Source organism: Ursus arctos, unplaced genomic scaffold (assembly GCF_023065955.2).
Source record: "Ursus arctos isolate Adak ecotype North America unplaced genomic scaffold, UrsArc2.0 scaffold_14, whole genome shotgun sequence".
In the NCBI taxonomy this organism is placed as follows: domain Eukaryota; kingdom Metazoa; phylum Chordata; class Mammalia; order Carnivora; family Ursidae; genus Ursus; species Ursus arctos.
The window spans coordinates 30,469,130-30,487,505 of NW_026622808.1; the positions used below are offsets into that span (position 1 = coordinate 30,469,130).

Consider the following 18,376-nt stretch of genomic DNA (forward strand, 5'->3'; position numbering starts at 1 on the left):
GAGTCCCACATCGGGCTCCTTGGCTGGGAGCCTGCTTCTTCCTCTCCCTCTCCCCTGCTGTGTTCCCTCTCTCGCTGGCTGTCTCTCTGTCACATAAATAAATAAAATCTTTATTAAAAAAAAAGGGCAAGTGAAACTTCTGGGAACTGGGATCAGGTCCTCCGAGCCCAAGAACCACCCAATCTGGTTCCTGAGACAGGTGGGCTCCAGGTGCTCCTTACCGCACGCGTGCATGTCTCTACGGGGATCTACTCACTTTAAAGGTGTAGATGAGTCACACAGGGCAGTCGGGAGCTCCACCAAGTGGTCCCCACTGACGACTAACAAGGTGAGCTTCTTTAAGTTAAGCAAGGCGTAAGGAAGGTACGTCAGCTTGTTCTTATACAAGAGAAAGGTCTGCAGTTCTTCTAGCCTGAGAAGTAAAAGGGATTAGACTTGTAAGGGTTAATTTCATAGTGGAGAAAAACAAAGTGAATGGCAAATAAATTCGGGTATGGAATCCTTAGGCAGTTTATTTTATATATGTGACCCTTACGAGAAGAAACGGACTTTAAAATTTAAATAAAGTCATGCCAGGGGACACGATTTGGGTTTTTTTTACATTTTCACTGGCTTAATTGCCAAGCAAAGACAAATAGAGCAGCAGGATAAGCAAACTGCACATTATACACTAGTCTGGGAGGGGCCTGACCATCAGTACATCTCTCCAAGTTCTGCCGCATTCTCCGGAGCCAGCAGGGGATGGGAAAGGAACCGTACCGGGGATGGGGCCGAGAATGAACAGATTTGGGCAACAGATTTGCTGGTGTATATCTTGAAAGCCCAGTATTCCTCTCCCATCATATTTTCTAACTTTAAAATGGAAAGAAACCTGCAGAACGAAAAGGAAACGAGCAACATGCACTCCAGATATGTTTTATTTGCTTTCCATTTTATTCTAACTCGGTGACCCCCCCTCCAGTTTTTTCTTGCATTCATTTACAAAATCTTGACCGATCCCACAAATATTTCACCAAGTTCCCCTCGTGTTCCGAACTAAAACAGTTCCCACTTAGTGTCACAAACGTGGAAAGCACCGATACACATCATAGGTACCAGGAGAAGAAAACGGTCATGTGAGTGACCTTCGGAACTAAGTCAGTTTTGGCTTCTGTGTCGCGACAGCTTACTTATTACGCTCTATGCTTATAAAGAACACTGTGGATCCCAGGAGGCCAGAAACTTTGTTCCATTCACCATTTTAAACTCTGGGCCTGCCATACAGGAGCCTAATATCATTGGCGGAATGAATGAATGATATAAATGAGCGAATGAATGGATCTTACGTGACTCAGTGTAATTTATTATTTTTTTTTTCAGTAAGCGCTATGCTCAACGTGGGGCTTGAACTCACGACCCCATGATCAGGATCGCGTGCTCTGCTGACTGCGCCAGCCAGGCGGCCCAGGGTAATTATTTGTTGAACATGAAATACAAGGATATCATTGGAAAAACCTTACTCATCCTATCAATTTTGTTTGAGAGACTATGTGTGATAAATCAATAAGTGAAACCAATAAAAATGATCCTTACTGATATTCTAAACCTAGAGTAATACGTTCCTCTTCCACATATTACGTATATATCAAGACATAGAGTGATACATTTCTATTCCAAATATAATAAAGATGGGGGAAAAGAGGGGAAAGGAAAGTTAATGGTGTCATTCTGTTGAGGACTCGAGTAAACGGAAGTTCACCAAGCCAACAGAGAGGTGTTCAAATGCACATACATACACACGCACATGTATGAGGCAGACCCGAAACTGTCTTATTATATAAAGCACGAAACTCATCTCCCAGAAACAATAAGCGCTTGGAAAACTCACTGACTTCAAAGACCATTCGTGTGTTAGGCACGTTTCAAATGGTAACGGAGTTTAAGGCGTTAGTAACTGAGTCACACACCTCACCTTCCGAATGCAAGTAGCTACCTGTCTATATCTTGGGGCAGGTCATTCAGGCTATTGTTGCTGAGATCCAGCCACTGCAAATTACACATCCTGAGGACACAGATCGGGACGCTGGCAAACTTGTTCGCTGAGATATCTACAAATGTAACTTGCTTCAAGTTACTCAACTAGAAAGGAATAACAACATGTTCTAATTACTTTTGTAAGAGCGGGTATGTTCGACTAGTAATTTTCAGGTGCTATTTCTTCCCAAAGGCACTTCTAAGAACAGATGCAACACAGATCGGGAGAGTATGTATTTTGGAGCGCTGACGATGTGCTCCATGCCGGGTAGTCTGAGATCAACAGCATGCAGGCGCTCCCCTCCAGGAGGTCACACTTTTGAAAATAAGCAATGCCATTTTATGTAGCAAGAACCAACGTGAAGAAGTTTTCAACTGGGTGCGATCGGTAACACAGACATAAGGGGCTAATGTGCCGATGTCATGTTGGGGGGGGAGGGGCGGGTAAGGGAAGGGGTCAGGAAAGATTTCATGGAGAATGGAGTTTTTAGGGTCCTGAGGTTCCTCGACAGGTGGAAAGATAGGGAAGGGGACTCCGGGTGGGGAACAGCATGTGCAAAGTCACAGAAGACAAAAAGTGTAAGCCTTAAAAAAAAAAAATAGAATGACTTGAAGACGGCCACAAGGAGTTTGGCAAATCTTAAAAAGACTCACATTTGAACTCATGAAGGGACGTGGCAACTGATCAGAAATCTGTATTCCTTATGTCTCATCTCCATAATTTGTGTTTTTAAACATGGTAACTGGATATGTAGGGAAGTATACTTTTTTATTTCAAATGCAAATCTGCAAATATTGAACGAAGTAGGAAAAGTGTCTCGTGTTTGGATTTGCTTTTATAAGTTGGGTCATGGCTGCGACATATAGAAGGAGCACCTTTTACTGACTTATTTTCAGAGTCCACAAACAACATTTGGGCTGCCTCTCAGAACACATTTTCTAAACTGTTACACAATATTCAATATGGAGCCAGTTGGACCAACAGAAGGAATGACTGAAATCTAGAAAAGAAAGAGGCAGTAGACTTATGCCTTTCTTTGCCTTAATATGATACCTAATTTCCTATTGCCACATTGGCTTTAGGGACACACAGGTCAAACTCACCCCTTTGAATGGGCACATTCTAATTTTGCTCTTGTTTTGAATTTATGGAAATGAATGTGAAAACAGTAATGTGACAGTGAATAAGCAGTCAAAAAAGATGTTTGGAGTGCCCATAATTCAGTCTAAAGTTTCTGACTGTGGTGCCAGAGTTCTCAGATCGGCAGAAAAATCAACACTGGGTTACCATCAGTCTCGTCTTTCTTCTTTTTACAATAAATGTAGAAGGAACATTTTTCAGACTGTAAAAAAGTAAGTTCTTTCCTTTTTTTTTTTATAAGATTTATTTTTTTGACAGAGTGAGAGAGAGCACAAGCAGGGGAGCAGCAGGCAGAGGGAGAGAGAGAAGCAGGCTGCCCGCTGAGCAGAGAGCCTGACATGGGGCTTAATCCCAAGACCCTGGGATCATGACCTGAGCTGAAGGCAGACGCTTAACCGACTGAGCCACCCAGGCGCCCCAAGGTCTTTCCTTTAAATACTCTCAATAAGTTAAGACTTCTGGGAACGTTAGAATAAGGAAAATCACAGTGGCATCAAACCAGCAAGGAGAGCAAATGCCTGGATGGAGTCATTCCGCACTAGCTACCGTCATCAAAGGCAAAATGAAACACTCATAAACTCTTTTGAAAAGTAGTTACATTTGCCTGAAAATTCCAGTGCTGTCCAGATAAAAATCTGACAGTCAATCAGAGTATACAACACTCACTTACAAAGTGAAGTTTCATTATCTTTACCTTTGTCTCAAAATTCCTGGTAGTTCCCTCCATGGGTCATTCATTCTACTTGTGGTCTGTTTGAACCTGAATTCGGGATTATGTCAATTATTTGTGGGAGAAGCTTCCTCGTGAAGACAGGTGCAATGATGCGAATACACTGAACCCTAGCAAACCATACACTTAAAAATGGTCACAATGGTAAATGTAATACTATGTGTTTAACCAAAAAAAAAAAAAAAGTTTTAATGCCCGCATTTGGATATGGCATCCAGGCAAACAGTGCTTTCCTTAGTCTGTAGAGACCAGAACCTGGGATGCTGTGTGCTTCCTTTGGAAACATACAAGTTGGACACATGAGGCTGAGACCTGACCTGTCACTGGCTACATAGTTTCTATTTATCTTGAATAAGCCATAGTTTGAACAGGTGGCTGAAATTTATGGCCAGTGAGAGCTTTCCAGGCTGGAAATAGTGAAGTTATATATAAGAAGAGTCAGTGAGCTATTATAACAGAGCCAACTGGGGAACTGTAACAAGTACAGCGCATTTACAGAATCCCATTCAAAGCAAAGAGCCTAAAAATCGATATCCTGAGTACATTTTCTCCCACCTATGTCAACATAGGTGAATCAGCAGGACATTGCTGTTTGCCAGGAAAAAAAAAACAAACCCAAATTGTGGTTGCCTAGGGCTGCCTAATATGCCCACTCGTGTGGATTAACTGCAAACAGGGGGGACAGAATTTTGAGGGAATGCTAGAAAGATCCTAAAAGTGAATTATGGTGAATTGTACACTTATGGCTAAATCTGGGGGTCTATAAATTATATCTTAATAAAAGGCGGGGGGAGAGAAGGAACAGCGAGGCGAGCCTAGAAAGCTGTTGTCCAGTCCAGATGGTGGACAGCACGGCTTGGACTAGGGTGTTGGTGGCAAGGTGCTGGGTGGGGGTCAGATGCAGAACCTATTCTGAACAGGACTTACTTACAAGCTCAACAGGACTTACTTACAGAGTGGATACGGGGCGTGGGAGCAAGAGAAGTCAAGATGACTTGGCTTGCTTCCAGCCTGGACCACCGAAGGAAGACCGAGCCAATTTCTAAACTGGGGAGACCCGGGGGCGCCTGGGTGGCTCAGTTGATCGAGCATTTGCCTTTGGCTCAGGTCATGATCCTGGAACCCTGGGATGGAGTCCTGCATCAGGCTCCCTGCTTAGCAGGAAGCCTGCTTCTCCCTCTCCCTCTGCCCCTCCCCCTGCTTGTGTGTACTCTCTCTCTTTCTCTCTCTGTCAAATAAATAAAGTCTTTAAAAATAAATTAATTAAATTAAATAAATAAACTGGGGAGGCCTGGGGAATGAGCAATCTCATGCAGGAAGTCATGCCCCTAGGTGGATGCCCTCACCTGGACCACTCGCGGGCATTTCCTGGGGCGATGGTGGAAGCAGCCACTTCCTCCCACCCAGAAGTTTCCAGGCAGGGAGAGTAACACCCCATCTAGGACTCTATTCAGGAGCCAGGGCCTTGTCAGCACCACGCCAGCAATACTGTTTCCAGTCTGCTCGCTACCAGCAGGATTATGAGATTTCTATCTCCCTTCAGCGTAAAAAGCCTGTTGAGTTTTGTTTGGCAACACTCTTCCCTCTCAGCGGCTCCATTTCATCAGAATGTGATTTTAAATCATTTCTCCAGTGAATACAGACCAAAAGTCACTAGTGAATATTGTTTAAATTAATGGACTTTCAAAATCCTATCTGTTAAGACTACTTTGGTTATCTACACGTTTCTATGAATATATAAGCTTTTTTCTTTTGATTTTACGCCCTTTATTTCCAACTGTTTCCAATTTGCTTTACCACTGTGGATAAATAAATCTGGGTCTGCATTATAGACAATAGGCATCATATATTGAATAGGAGTTAAATGAAAATATCTTGTATGAAAACAGGTTTTGCCTAGTTTTGTTTGTTTCTTTTTGATAACTTTTCTGAACTTAAATTCAGCTCCTGGCCTAGTGTAAGAACATGCTAAAAGACCTTCTAATTGCTGGTATAGGGTATTGGGTGTAGGGTGATCTAGGGTGATTGAAATGTCAAGAAAGTATGATATAATAAAGATGGATTTCACCTCGTAAAATGTTTTCCCCACATTATAGATCATCCCATGTCATAAGCCAATAAAAGTAAATCATAGTGCAAAAATGATTGCTTTCTTACCTCAAAGGGGAGCTCGGTTAATTCTAGGTTTCCAGAACAGTCCAGTTTCTCTAGATTTTCACAGTCCCCCAGTTCTGGAGGAATGCTCTTCAGACAGTTGAAACTCACATTGAGTTCTTGCAGGTTCTTCAAACGACCTATCATCCAAACAAATGAACCACCATGGGGAAGAATCTTTAAGGTCTTTTAACAGCAAACACAAGACAAAGATATAAAATATTTGTATAAATGACGAGGGGGGAGACATGAAACGCAACTTTGCATTCGGTTTTTAAGTGCTTTATTAAGCATCAGCTCGTCTTTTATCCTGAGCGTGTCAGTCCTTGATCAGAGCATTTTTTGCTTACTCTCTAGTTAATCCTTCACGAAACTCCAGGCAGCCCCCAGAGCTTCTTCCCACACACCCCAAGAGAAAGAGAAGCAGTAATGATCACTTCATTTTAAGGTACTGCAGTGGAACAGAAAAATGATGGAGAGGGGCGCCTGGGTGGCACAGCGGTTAAGCGTCTGCCTTCAGCTCAGGGGGTGATCCCAGCATTATGGGATCAAGCCCCACATCAGGCTCCTCTGCTGTGAGCCTGCTTCTTCCTCTCCCACTCCCCCTGCTTGTGTTCCCTCTCTTGCTGGCTGTCTCCATCTCTGTCGAATAAATAAATAAAATCTTTAAAAAAAATGATGGAGAATTATAAAATGTTGATCAAAACAACATAACAGGCTACACTAAACTTACACGGGAACAACTGGTCGTATTTTATGTTTGCAATGAACACGTCACTGCATGCTTAACTTTCTAAAACTAAAAGAAAATAAACTAAAAGTTCCTAAACACGGCATTGCTCACTCATGAGACTTCTCGTTTCTGAGCCGTCGGCGAGTGTCTGCCTGGGCTGAGTTCTGCAGGTGGATCTGGTATCACCGCCCCGAGGGGACCTTGCGAACTAACCAGCAGCTCTGGGAACACAGGAAACAGCCCCACGCAGCAGCATCCTGGGCCAGGAGGGGAAGGAAGTGCCACGCCGCCACCTGCCCACCAGCTGCCTGCTTGCCAGACAAGAACACGGAGGCTCCTGCTGGGGAACATACCGATTTCAGCTGGAAGACAGGAGATTTGGTTTTTGGGCAGATCCAGAATTCTCATCGCCTGAAACAGCTCGATATAGGTAGGAATGATTTGAATCAGGGTATTACTGATATGCCATTCTTTCAGGTGTGTCTGCTCCTTCAACGAATCTGGGAGCTCCTAAAACAGAATGAATGACATCAGTCACTACTAGGTCCTCAAGGTGTCGGAGCCGAGAGGCGGCATGCACAAAGCCAACAAGTACAACCAGGCATTTACGTGAAAGGCAAGAAGCGAGAGAGCATGGGTGAGAGCATCCACAGCCTAACCTTAGCCCGCTCCACAGCCCCTCCAAGAAGCCCCTTTAAGACTCTAGGGTTGTCATTAATTTCACAAGAGCGGATTGGCCCAATTTCAAACTCACTGTGAATTCCTGATATTAAGATCAAACGCCCAGTGAGCACAGACAACCTGGCTCACACCCATAGCCACGACATACATCAGTGATTTACAACACACTGATTTAACATCTTCTGAAAACAAAATCTGTCCATGCATTGGATTTTAAAATTTGTGCTACGTTTCCCTCCCTAGTTGCTTGATAAAGATCTAATAGTTGCTGTGCCAAGTTTCTCAATGTTTTCCTGAGTCTACCATAGGAAAGAGCACCAGAAAGATAGCAGGGAGACCTGAACGCCAGGCCAGGCTCTGCCTCTTTCCCAGGTGCACCACCTCCCTGGGCCTTCACTTGTGAAGGGACGGGGAACTCAGCAGCACCCAAGGCTGCCCCTAGCTCAAGGGCTCTGGGATACAACTGCAAAGGTGCTGAGAAGTGCTTATGGCTGGAGGATCTCCAGGGGTCTAGGTAACCCCTGTGGGGTAAGTGCTTAGACCAGGACCATGTTTGATGATGGCACATGAGAATGATTTAATTAGATATGCAGAAGAGCACCTACTGATCTCACTGATGGGGATGCAGGAGAAAGAAGACTAGAGGTTGTACAGTAAGAATCTCTCCCAGTGTCAGAGGGCAGGGCAGCCAACAAGTCGGTGCCATAGAATATGGGCTCATTTAGAACCCGCAACGGCCCTCCAAGGGAGCTAAGGCAGGTGTTAGCACCATTTTACCAGGGAGGAGATAAAATATATGAAAGTGGAGTAAACTACCCCCACATCACATGGACAATAAAGGACGGCCCCAGGATCACCCCCTATAATTCAGTCTCCCAGCCCAGAGTGCCTTCAACCATAGTTGGGGGGATAGAAAGAGATGGAGGGCAGGTTCCAGAGAACCCTGCCCCCCAGAAAGGGACCATGGTCCCAGCTGGCTTGCCCTTGGCATTCTCGGGTGCTGCTTCCACCAGAAAATGTCAGATCATGGGCAACCTCTGCAGATGCGTCCCCAAGCAAAGCAGCAGGTCGGGGGCAGTGGGAGCAGGAAGCCACCTGTAAACACCTGAGGAAAGAAGGGGGGGGACATCTTTGTCCTGGCCTCAGAATCTCAGGAGGGGTGTTACCTAAAGGCTCAGTTCATTTTAAAAAGGGGGGTGGTGCAAAGAGTGATTTTAAAGGTCTGGGGGAGAGACTACAGGACTAAACACTTCAAAAGCTGTGCCATCCTGGGGAGGGCCACCGGGGTCCCTGCCCCTGCCAGCCTCAGAGGGATCCCACTGCCCTCCCCGGGACTACGGGGTCTGGCACTGAGGAAGGGAGGTGAGAACCTGGTTCTGAGCAGGCAACTGGCTCCTCCCCATCCATGGGAAAGCTCTCTTTGGGCCAAAGCCAAGGCCAATCAATGCCTTAAGCAGAGCTCAGCGGCGCACATGGGGCAGCCCCTTGCTGTACTCACCGTCCACTGCTCCCCCGAAAGTTCAAACACAAATGCACTGCTCCGTTTGTCTCTCTCCTTGGAAAGTGAACTCTGCCTCGCAACGGTATTCCTTTCGATCTTTTCTAGAAGCCTCACGCTGGTGTCTACAAAGCCATTCTTGCAGTACGCAGCCTGGGGGATGCCTTTCCTCCTGCACTCGGCCACGAAGTTCCACTCCTCCTTTATCCTAAATGGACAGCAGAGGCCCAAGTCACGCTCCTGGGGAACTGCCCTCACCTGCTTAGAGTAGCCGGCAGGCCCCCTAGGCGCAGGCGCAGTCCTTCCCCAGGCCGGTGATTTCCCAGGGGCGGCGGGAGACTCTAGCACCATCTCCCCTCCCCCCCCAACCAACCTCAGCCCTCCCCCCTGCACCTCTTATGTCAGTCCCTCTGCTGTGGGAATGTAAGGGGCATCTTAAACCCTCAGAGTTGTGAATTATCAGCAACTTTGACTGAAAAAGTAGAGAAGGTGAGCGGGATGGAATTCCTGCCTAAAATTTCTACCAAAGTTACCTATGCATGTGATTAATTACAATTTCCTTTGATATTACGTGGTGCTAGCCCAAGTTGTTTTGCTTTGTTTTGTTTTTTAAATGCATGGCCACAGGAATGTGCTCATCTTTCAAGGGCATCTGGTTTGAAATATACAGGCACCCCCAGTTTATAACATGCCTGACAGATCTTTACAACTCTGCAGAAATTAAAGTGAACTTGCAGAAAACTGATAGCAACACAAATAAATCTTGACTACAGACACACCAGTCAATTCTGTCTGGTGGAGGGACAACCCTCCCCCATCTCTGAGGACAGTTTCTTCTGTGTGCAAGTTCATTTCAATTTTCCTGATATCTAAATGTGTCTGTCCTTTGGATTCTCCTTTGAACTGGCTGTTAACACCTCACTGCTTGTGCTCTCGTTCATAATGAGAAAAACCAAATTTTTAACACACGTTCCTTGTATATCTGCAGCAGAGTCATCACTGCACATTTTTTGAGGGTTAACCTTTAGCACACAGATTGGCTGCCCCATGAGAAGTCAGGCAGGGGTGCGGTGAGGTGGGGAGAGAAAGCCCAGACCTCTTCCCCTCATCTCTTGTTGGGTTGGGACCGTCAGGGCTCAGAGTTATGATCACCTTCTCCTTTATGTCGCTTCAACTGCTTTGAGTCCTGCCTGTTTTTTTTTCAGACCCCCGACTACCCCCGCCCCCACCCTGTAATGTGCAAATCTTAGGGAATGAGTAAGCAGGGACAGCACGCAGAAGACGTGGAGCCAGGACCCCTGATTCTGAGCCAGGACCACGCTGCTAAAGGAATCGCAGGTGTTGAAACATTCTAGTAATGTCTTTCCACCAGTCAAAAGTTAGGAGCATTAGTTAGCAAAGCTCGGTAGCAGCACTAGAATGAGGTTAACGTCAGTGATTCCTCAGGAGAGCTGCAATGCAGGGGTGGGTGGCTGGGGACACAGCTGGACCCTGCCAGTCACCCACTCTCTAGATCCCAATGGATTTTATAAAGACTCTATGTCTACCATATGATCCAGACACTCCACGCCTAGGTATTTCTGTAAGAGAGAGGAAAGCATATATCCATACAAAGACGTGGGCCTATGTTCCTATTAGCTTCAGAGCCAAAAGCTGAAAACAACCCAAGTGCACGCTCCCAGGCAATGCATGCACACACTGCGGCTTATCCACACTGTGGAAAGCTCCTCAGCAATAAAAAGAGATGAACCCTTTATCACACTTCCACATGAGTGAGTCTCCGCGTCATGAGGCTGAACGAAAGAATCCAGACCCCCCAAAAAAATTCCACTTATATTAAATGATTTCTAAGACTCTAATAAATGCAAAATCATCTCCAGCGACAGGTAGGAGTGACTGCCCGGGCACCGAGGATAGGGGTTGAGAGTAAGCCTCTTCCTTCCTAGAGTAAAGAAGAGGCTTGGAAGGTGACGAATATGGTCATATCTTGATTGTGGAGATGGTTTTACGGACACATACGTACATCACACTTTTCAAATTGTATCCTCTAAGTACGTGCAGTATCTTTTAAATGCATGTGTAAGTTACGCTCCTCAGTAAGGCTTTTATAAAATGCATCTCACGGTCCCATTTTCATCCCCTCCTGCATCCCGCCTCAACCCCCTTGCCCCTGTCTTGCTCGTTCAGGTACACCTGGACCAACCTCAGTTTAGCCGGCATCCACCTCCCCCCAACACCCCCCTGCCCGCGCCCCCCCCCCCCCCCGGCTCCGCACCTGCACCCACCCAGGACACGAGCATGGAGGAAAACTCACCGCCTTGCAAACTGGCCTCGCTTTGAATGGTGACCCCAGCAGCCCTACCACACTCCCAAGCTTGTCCCTTTGCCCCAGGCCCTAGGTGACACTCGCACATTTTCTCCCTTTCAAGCAAACCTCCATCGGCGCCTACCCCATCCTCCGTCTCAGAGCTCCTAGTTCAGGGAGGGAAGAAATGGAAGAGAACAGAAGCCCTGGAGCTCGGAGTACCACATCCACGCCACCTGCTCGCTTCTGTTCCTGTCAACGCTGCCTGTGCTTCGGCTGGTCTCAGAGAACTCTCCCAGGTCCTCCCTGTAGCCAACCCCCTCCCGTGCTAAACCTGGGCTCTCACCTGCTCAAGGACTTCCTGCCCCGGGTTCTCTCCTGAGTATTTCCTTCCCGTGGATCGCGCCCATCGGCGCATGCGCGCCGTTATTTCTCCCAGCCTGAAGGGCAACGCCCTTCTCTACCCCCTGCAACCTCATGTCTTCCATCAAGCCCACTTCTCTGCTCCACTTTACAGCCAACCCCACGAAAGAGCTGTGCTGGCTCACATCCACGATTATCTGTTCCCACCCCCACCCTGTTCTCTGTTGAACCCCCTTCATTCAGCATCCCCCTTCTTTGGAAACCATTTTCAAGGTCATCATGACCTCCACTTTGCTGGACCCGGTGGCCAAATCCAGTCCTCATCTTTTCTGACTCGTGGCAGCATTTGGCACAGCCCTGCCTCCCCCGTGAAGGCTAGTTGCCGCTTGGCTCCCAGGACCCCTCTCTCTGCCGATTCCACTCCTACCTCTCTAGTCGCTGGGCTGCCCCCCCTCAACTTCCCAACTTCCATATCTCCAAGGTCCCAACACCCAGCCCTTGGGCCTCTGCCCTTCTCTATCTACACTCATTCTTTGGATATCTCCCAGCGCGTGGCTTTAAATATATCTCTCTGCTGATGACGCCCAATTATAGTTCTCTAGCCAAGACTGCCTCGCTGAATCCAGACTCCTTGCTTCCCCCGTATCTCCCCCTGAATGTCAAAAAGGGGTCCCCAAATTAACATGGTTCAACCCAAACTCCTAATCCTCACCCTAAAACCTGCCTTTTCCCCATCTCAGTGAAAGGCTTCCAGATGCGCTGGCTAAAAACCTCACACTCATCCTTGACTCTATGCTTTCTTCATACTTCATATCAAATCCATCAAGAGACATGGTCAGCCCTGCGAGAAGCCAACGACTCCTCACCACCTTCCCTGCTTCCATTCTGTCCAAGGCACCATCCTCTCCTTCCACCACTCTTGCCTCCCTACGGTCTCAACTCGACCAGCAGTGCCGTCACAATGGCGGTCACACCCTGTCCTTGGCTCTTCCTTTCACACAGCAAAGCAATGTTCCACTGCGCCTCCAAGGCCCTCCGGAGCTGTGCCCTTGCCGGCCTGTCTGGCCGTATCCACTAGTGCATTCGCTTGCTTTTCCGGTCCGCTGACTGGCCTCCTTGCTCTCCCTTGAACACCCACGTCAACCCATGCCTCAGTATTTGCATTGCTCTTGGGTCTGCCTAGGACATTTGTTCCTGAATTTCTTCAGGGCTGTCTCCCCAGGTCTACTTGCACACTTTTTGCTCTTCCAAAACGACTTTGGGTATCATTGGAGTTTCAAGCTTGCCATTAAGCTGGGAGAAAGAGGAACATTTAAAAAAAGCATTTTGCCGATGGCCCTGGCTAGCCTGGCTACCACCCTATCCAGATCCTAGTCAGAGTGAGCTGAGCTGGGGTAAGCGCGCAGCAATCAAGGAGGTAGGGCTTCAGGGTCTATGTATGAGGTCTCCATGTAGTGTTATAAAAGTGGTAAGTTTAAAATGCCAGCACATGGGGTACCCAGGTGGCTCAGTCGGTTAAGTGCCTGCCTTGGGCTCAGGGCATGATCCCAGAGTCTTGGGATCGAGTCCCACATCAGGCTCCCTGCTCGGTAGGGAGTCTGCTTCTCCCTCTGCCCTTCACCCTGCTTGTGCTCTCTCTCTCTTGCTCTCTCTTCCTCGAATAAATAAATAAGATCTTTTAAAAAAAGAAAGAAACCTAAAATAAAAATAAATAAAATAAAAATGCCAGCACATGGAGAGAGATGAATTTAATACTGGGAGAAAGTGGTGGGATTGGTTTGGGATTGTTACTTTTCATTATTAGCCCTTCTATATAATTTAAGTATTGTAATACCATGTGATAAAAATAAATGTAAATACCTAGGGCCACCTGGGCAACTCAGTCAGTTAAGCATCCGACTCTTGATTTCGGCTCAGGTCATGATCTCAGGGTCCTGGGATGGAACCCCACGTCCGGTTCCACACTGGGTGTGGAGACTGCTTAAGATTCTCTCTCTCCCTCTGCCCCTCCCTCTGCTCGTGTGCACTCTCTCTGTCTCTTAAGTAAATAAATAAATCTGTACAAATAAGTAAATAAATGACTGTAGACACCTGCCTACAGATCTAGATCTGACTGTAGCAGTCAGGATATGGCGCAGACCCTGGGTCTAAGTCATGCAGATTGAACGAATAGAAGAAATCCCCCCAAAACGGTAACAGCGAACAGCACAGCCACTGTTCACCAAGCCTTGTGTTCACCAACCACTTTTTAGGTGAACGTCTCTTCTACCCTCATTTCTTAGACTGCCCAAAGGGCTACCCTGTCAGTGAAATGAAACGATACCCATTAAGCCCTAGAGAATACATCCTTCCTATATCACAAATGACAAACTGACACCAACGGCTCACATAGTTTGGTGCGGCCAACATACCATGGAGGAAAAAAAGGATATTAGACACATCTCATTAAAAAGAAACATACCAACTCTTTTTTGGATTTCTTTTTCAATGTTTTCTATCCCATTCCCTCAGAAACCTTATGAGAATATAAGCTATTTTTTGGTGAAAGTCAAGATGAGACTTCAAACTCTTTTTTTCAATTCTATTCTCTTCCTTGAGCGTAATAAAAACCAGGAAACTGTCTAGCATAATGTATCGAGTTGTCGAATCGCTACATTGTACACCTGAAACTAATGTAACATAGTATGTCAGCTGTACTACAATTAAAAAAAAAACACCAAATGGGAAAATAAAGATCAAATGAGATAAATAAATAAACAAATCGTTTTTGTCTTCATACTTCATCACCCATATAATTGAATAATCGTCCCCTTGAATCAATTTTAGTAGAACTTCAATTACAAGACAGACATGTAAAACAATGCCATTAGAGTTCACTAAAAATCAGTAAATGTGCAAATAAAATGCTCTTCCCTTAAGAAACGAACCCACAGTCCTAGCCTGGATGGCAATGAGCCTCCTGGATGAGAAATTCCTCTCAGAGTCCCACAGCAGCTCTTCCATTTCTCCCACTAGGTGACTGAGTTTCATTCAGATAGAGTGTTTTTCTTTTTTTTTTTTTTTTAAGATTTTATTTATTTATTTGACAGAGAGACAGAGAGAGAGAGAGAGAACACAAGCAGGGGGAGTGGGAGAGGAAGAAGCAGGCTTCCCACCAGACCCTGAGCCAAAGGCAGACGCTTAATGACTGAGCCACCCAGACACCCCCAACCTTTTTTTTAAGATTTTATTTATTTATTTATTTGAGAGAGAGAGTGCGTGCGAGCGAGAGAGCACAAGTGGGGGGAGGGATAGAGGGAGAAGCAGACTCCCCACTGAGCAAGGAGCCTGACCCGGGGCTCAATCTCAGGACCCCAAGATCGGGACCTGAGCCAAAGGCAGATGCTTAACCAACTGAGCCTCCCAGGCTCCCCTCTGGTTATAACTTTTAAGTTTTGATACACACTTCATGGAATAAATACAGTCTTACAAAATGAAGTACCATGACGTGAGGTCACAGAGCAAGCTAAAGGGTTTTGCCTGTTTCCGTAAAATTAAATTAACCAGATAATTGCTTTTTCTGATAAGGTATCCATCAGGTTTTCAATATATTAATTTCCCCACAGGAAACAGATCTTAAGAAACTAAAGGATAATCTTCAAATCGCATTAATAATCACAGTAGGAATCATAGGACGGAAATTCAGACACACCCACAAAAAAAGTAAATTTACTACATTCATTTTTTGCAGGTCCTGGGAAACTGATTGGCTTGCTCCTTGAACCCCCACATTCCTCCCCCACTACCCCTACTGCCTCCTCACCTGTCCAGCCAATTTGACGGCTGTTTTTCTTATCTTGAGCTAGAAAAGCCTAACAAACCCCTAAGAAGTTTTCTGTGTTAGGGCAACATAAGACACAGCCCATCCCAATTCAGCGCTGACCCGGTATACGGTATACAGGAGGCATGGGAAGCTGTCCACAAAGCCATTAGCACCACAATGAAAGAAAGAAGCCAAGACGTAAAAACCACTCCAAAGCAGCTGAGAGGCTGGTTCGTGGACCCCGGCTCTCCGCAGATGCCTCAAGGTCCAAGAACCCTCGGGGGGTTATATCAGCTACAAACACTTTCTCCCAAACCCCCCAGGGCTTGGGTCCCTCTTCAGCAAGTTGTCCTACCCTAGAGTAACCCCAGATGTTAGGAGTGGGGAGGCGGTCAGAGCAGAACTGAGAGCCACTTTGGGCTCACAGGGCCCAGGGGACCTGTGTAATTCACCTTGCACTAAGGGTAGATCACTCCGACCCATTCCCGCAGGTGTTGCCTGGATAACCTCAGATTAGTGCAAGTGAAAAGAACGTCCCAACTAGCTTTGATTACAGCATTGTGCAGGGGAAAGAGCTCAGCCAAATCCTCCACTTACCAGCCGTGTCTACTCGGGCAAGTCACTTAGGTCCCAACTTCCTTGTCTTCAAGTTGGGGGTAAGGACAAGCACCTGGAACGGCTGTGATGCTTACAGTAACAGCTTAATTAATTAACAAGCATGATCAGAATAGGTATTGATTTGATCCAAATAGTTCATAAAAGTGGAGAACCAAGAATAGAGAGACATTCACACCTTACACATTTTGCTTTTAACTTAAAGCATAGAAAAATATCAACCTTTGCCAACTTGAGATTGGGTCATGGACCTCCTCCAAGAATGGGTCAGCCCATCAGAATCCCATTCTGCCCTTCTTGTATCAACCACACCCTCCACACATCATGTAAGAGCTCCAGTTTGGTTCCTTCCGAGGGACTAAAAAATACAGACATGCAAAGCCGCCAGAATGTGCAACCTCTCCAGCTGGTCATACTTTTTTGGATTCGTGCAATGCTGAGTCAATTGTGTGGCTCTGTTATCCTAAACGTCGTTTCTCCAAAGCGCTCCGCTTCATTTCATATACATATAACGCTCTTTTACTCTTATTTCATGAGTTTATAGGAGCATAGCCAAATTACCCCATCTCAATCCAAGTAAAAATAGTATCAGTACAGTGAGTCTTACCCAGCATTCCGCTCAGCTGGGGAGGGTGGAAATGGATGACCGCAAGCACCCTTGAGCTGCCCCAGGGCGTGGTCTGCCCAGGTGTGGAGAGCATCAGACAGCCTCATGAGGCCAGCTGAGCAGCCTTCCACAAAGTTGACTGTAGACAGTTCATTGTGTCATCTCTGTCTCCCCCGAGCCTGGTACGGTGCCTGGAATGCATGTGGGTCCGTACAACATGGGGGCAGCAGGGGGTTGGGGGGTAGTGTTATGGGAATCAGACATTTGCTCTGAGCAACAGTGGGATGGCTCTTAAGTCCAATGAGCAAGTGTCACAGAGAAATCCCAGAAGGGCATCCCCCTGCACGATGTGACCGCAGCCTGCCTAGTCCCCATTTGCTAAAGAAGCTACAGGCAAGCACAAAAAACACATACTTTTCCAATGCACTTTTCTCAAGCCTTTCTGTCTCCTTCTTCTGCCAAGCTTTGTGCTTCTTGACACGCGTTTCCCACAAGGCTCTGATGACAGAAATGTCGAACACGACCACTTTGTGTCCCATTTTGGGAGCATGAAATTACCTATTTAAGAAACATACATATGTCAGCTTCACACACACACAGAAGAAAAGTTTTAGCATGAAACTTTATTTTTTTTAAGATTTTATTTATTTTAGAGAGAGAGAGAGTGCATGAGCCAGCGGTGTGTGTGGAGGGGTGTTGGAGAGCAGAGAGAGAGGGAGAGGGACAAGCAGACTCCCTGCTGAGCACAAAGCCCATGACACGGGGCTCGATCCCAGGACCCCAAGATCAGGACCCGACCTGAAACCAAGAGTCGGATGCCCAACCGACTGAGCCACCCAGGTTCTCCGGTGTTAGCATGAACTTTAAAATGAAACAAGAATGAATCCTTCGTCTTAAGTCATGATGAAATGCTCAAGACAGCAGTTTGCAAATGTTCTTAAAGCCTGATACTACTCTGGGTAAGTCGGTCCAACACCCACCTGTGGCACTTCCTCTAGAAAGCCACACTTGTGTCTGCCCCTACCTCTCAGCCAAACTGTGGGTTCCCAAAGCCCCCTGGTCCCTCCACAAGCTTCATGGTTCCATGTTCTATTGAATTTTCCAGTATGTCATCTTCCCAATAGGCTGTATCATCCTCAAGGTTACGTTTGTGAGTGAATCAGAACTTACACACACACACACACACACACACACACACACTCCGGTGACCTCAGACTACACAGCAGCCACTGTTGAGCGACAAAACCAGTCCTTGCACCAAGCGCCGTGAGCACTTTCCCAGCCGGGACTGACCACACCCCAGAGCGTGGGGACGCATCCTGTGAGGGTCCCCTGCACCACAAAACCTCGCAGGCTGCTGGTCTCTGTTTATGTGGTTTTCCAAATGCAAGGAAAGTCAAAGTCAGGTACATCCTGGCCCTTCTTCGAAGCGAGCCCAGCACCGTGCCTGGCACACAGCAGGCCCTCCATAGGTATTTGTGGAATGAATAAATGAAAACCGAATAAAAGGTTTGCTCCCAGACTGCTCCCCTCTCAAGCTGCTCAGTGAGCTTTCTCTCTCCTTTTTATGTCCCCATCTTGTTTTTCCTGTTTGCTTTAAGTGATAATTTGCTCACTGGGAAAAAAAAATTATAAGGACGTAAAAGTACATTTTAATGTTCATTCCACTAACTTACACTGATCTCCCTTATCTAAAAATAACTTCCTAGTTATCGTTTTAAATTTCCCCCACTT

At 46.5% G+C, this 18,376-nt stretch overlaps 1 protein-coding gene across 8 annotated transcripts in view; it reads right to left on the reverse strand.

Annotated features, from left to right (window-relative positions):
- Window positions 1–18,376, reverse strand: part of LRRC2 (leucine rich repeat containing 2) — a 43,187-nt gene that overhangs the window by 8,843 nt on the left and 15,968 nt on the right. For all 8 annotated transcript variants that reach the window (XM_048226864.2, XM_048226862.2, XM_044384800.3 and 5 more), the window contains 6 exons: window positions 17,057–17,200; window positions 8,951–9,158; window positions 7,125–7,281; window positions 6,042–6,178; window positions 1,973–2,118; window positions 257–412 (listed from right to left, as the gene is read on the reverse strand). In XM_048226864.2, coding sequence (XP_048082821.1) covers window positions 257–412; window positions 1,973–2,118; window positions 6,042–6,178; window positions 7,125–7,281; window positions 8,951–9,158; window positions 17,057–17,181 — 929 coding nt within the window. In that variant the 5' untranslated portion in view covers window positions 17,182–17,200. The remainder of the gene's footprint in view (window positions 1–256; window positions 413–1,972; window positions 2,119–6,041; window positions 6,179–7,124; window positions 7,282–8,950; window positions 9,159–17,056; window positions 17,201–18,376) is intronic.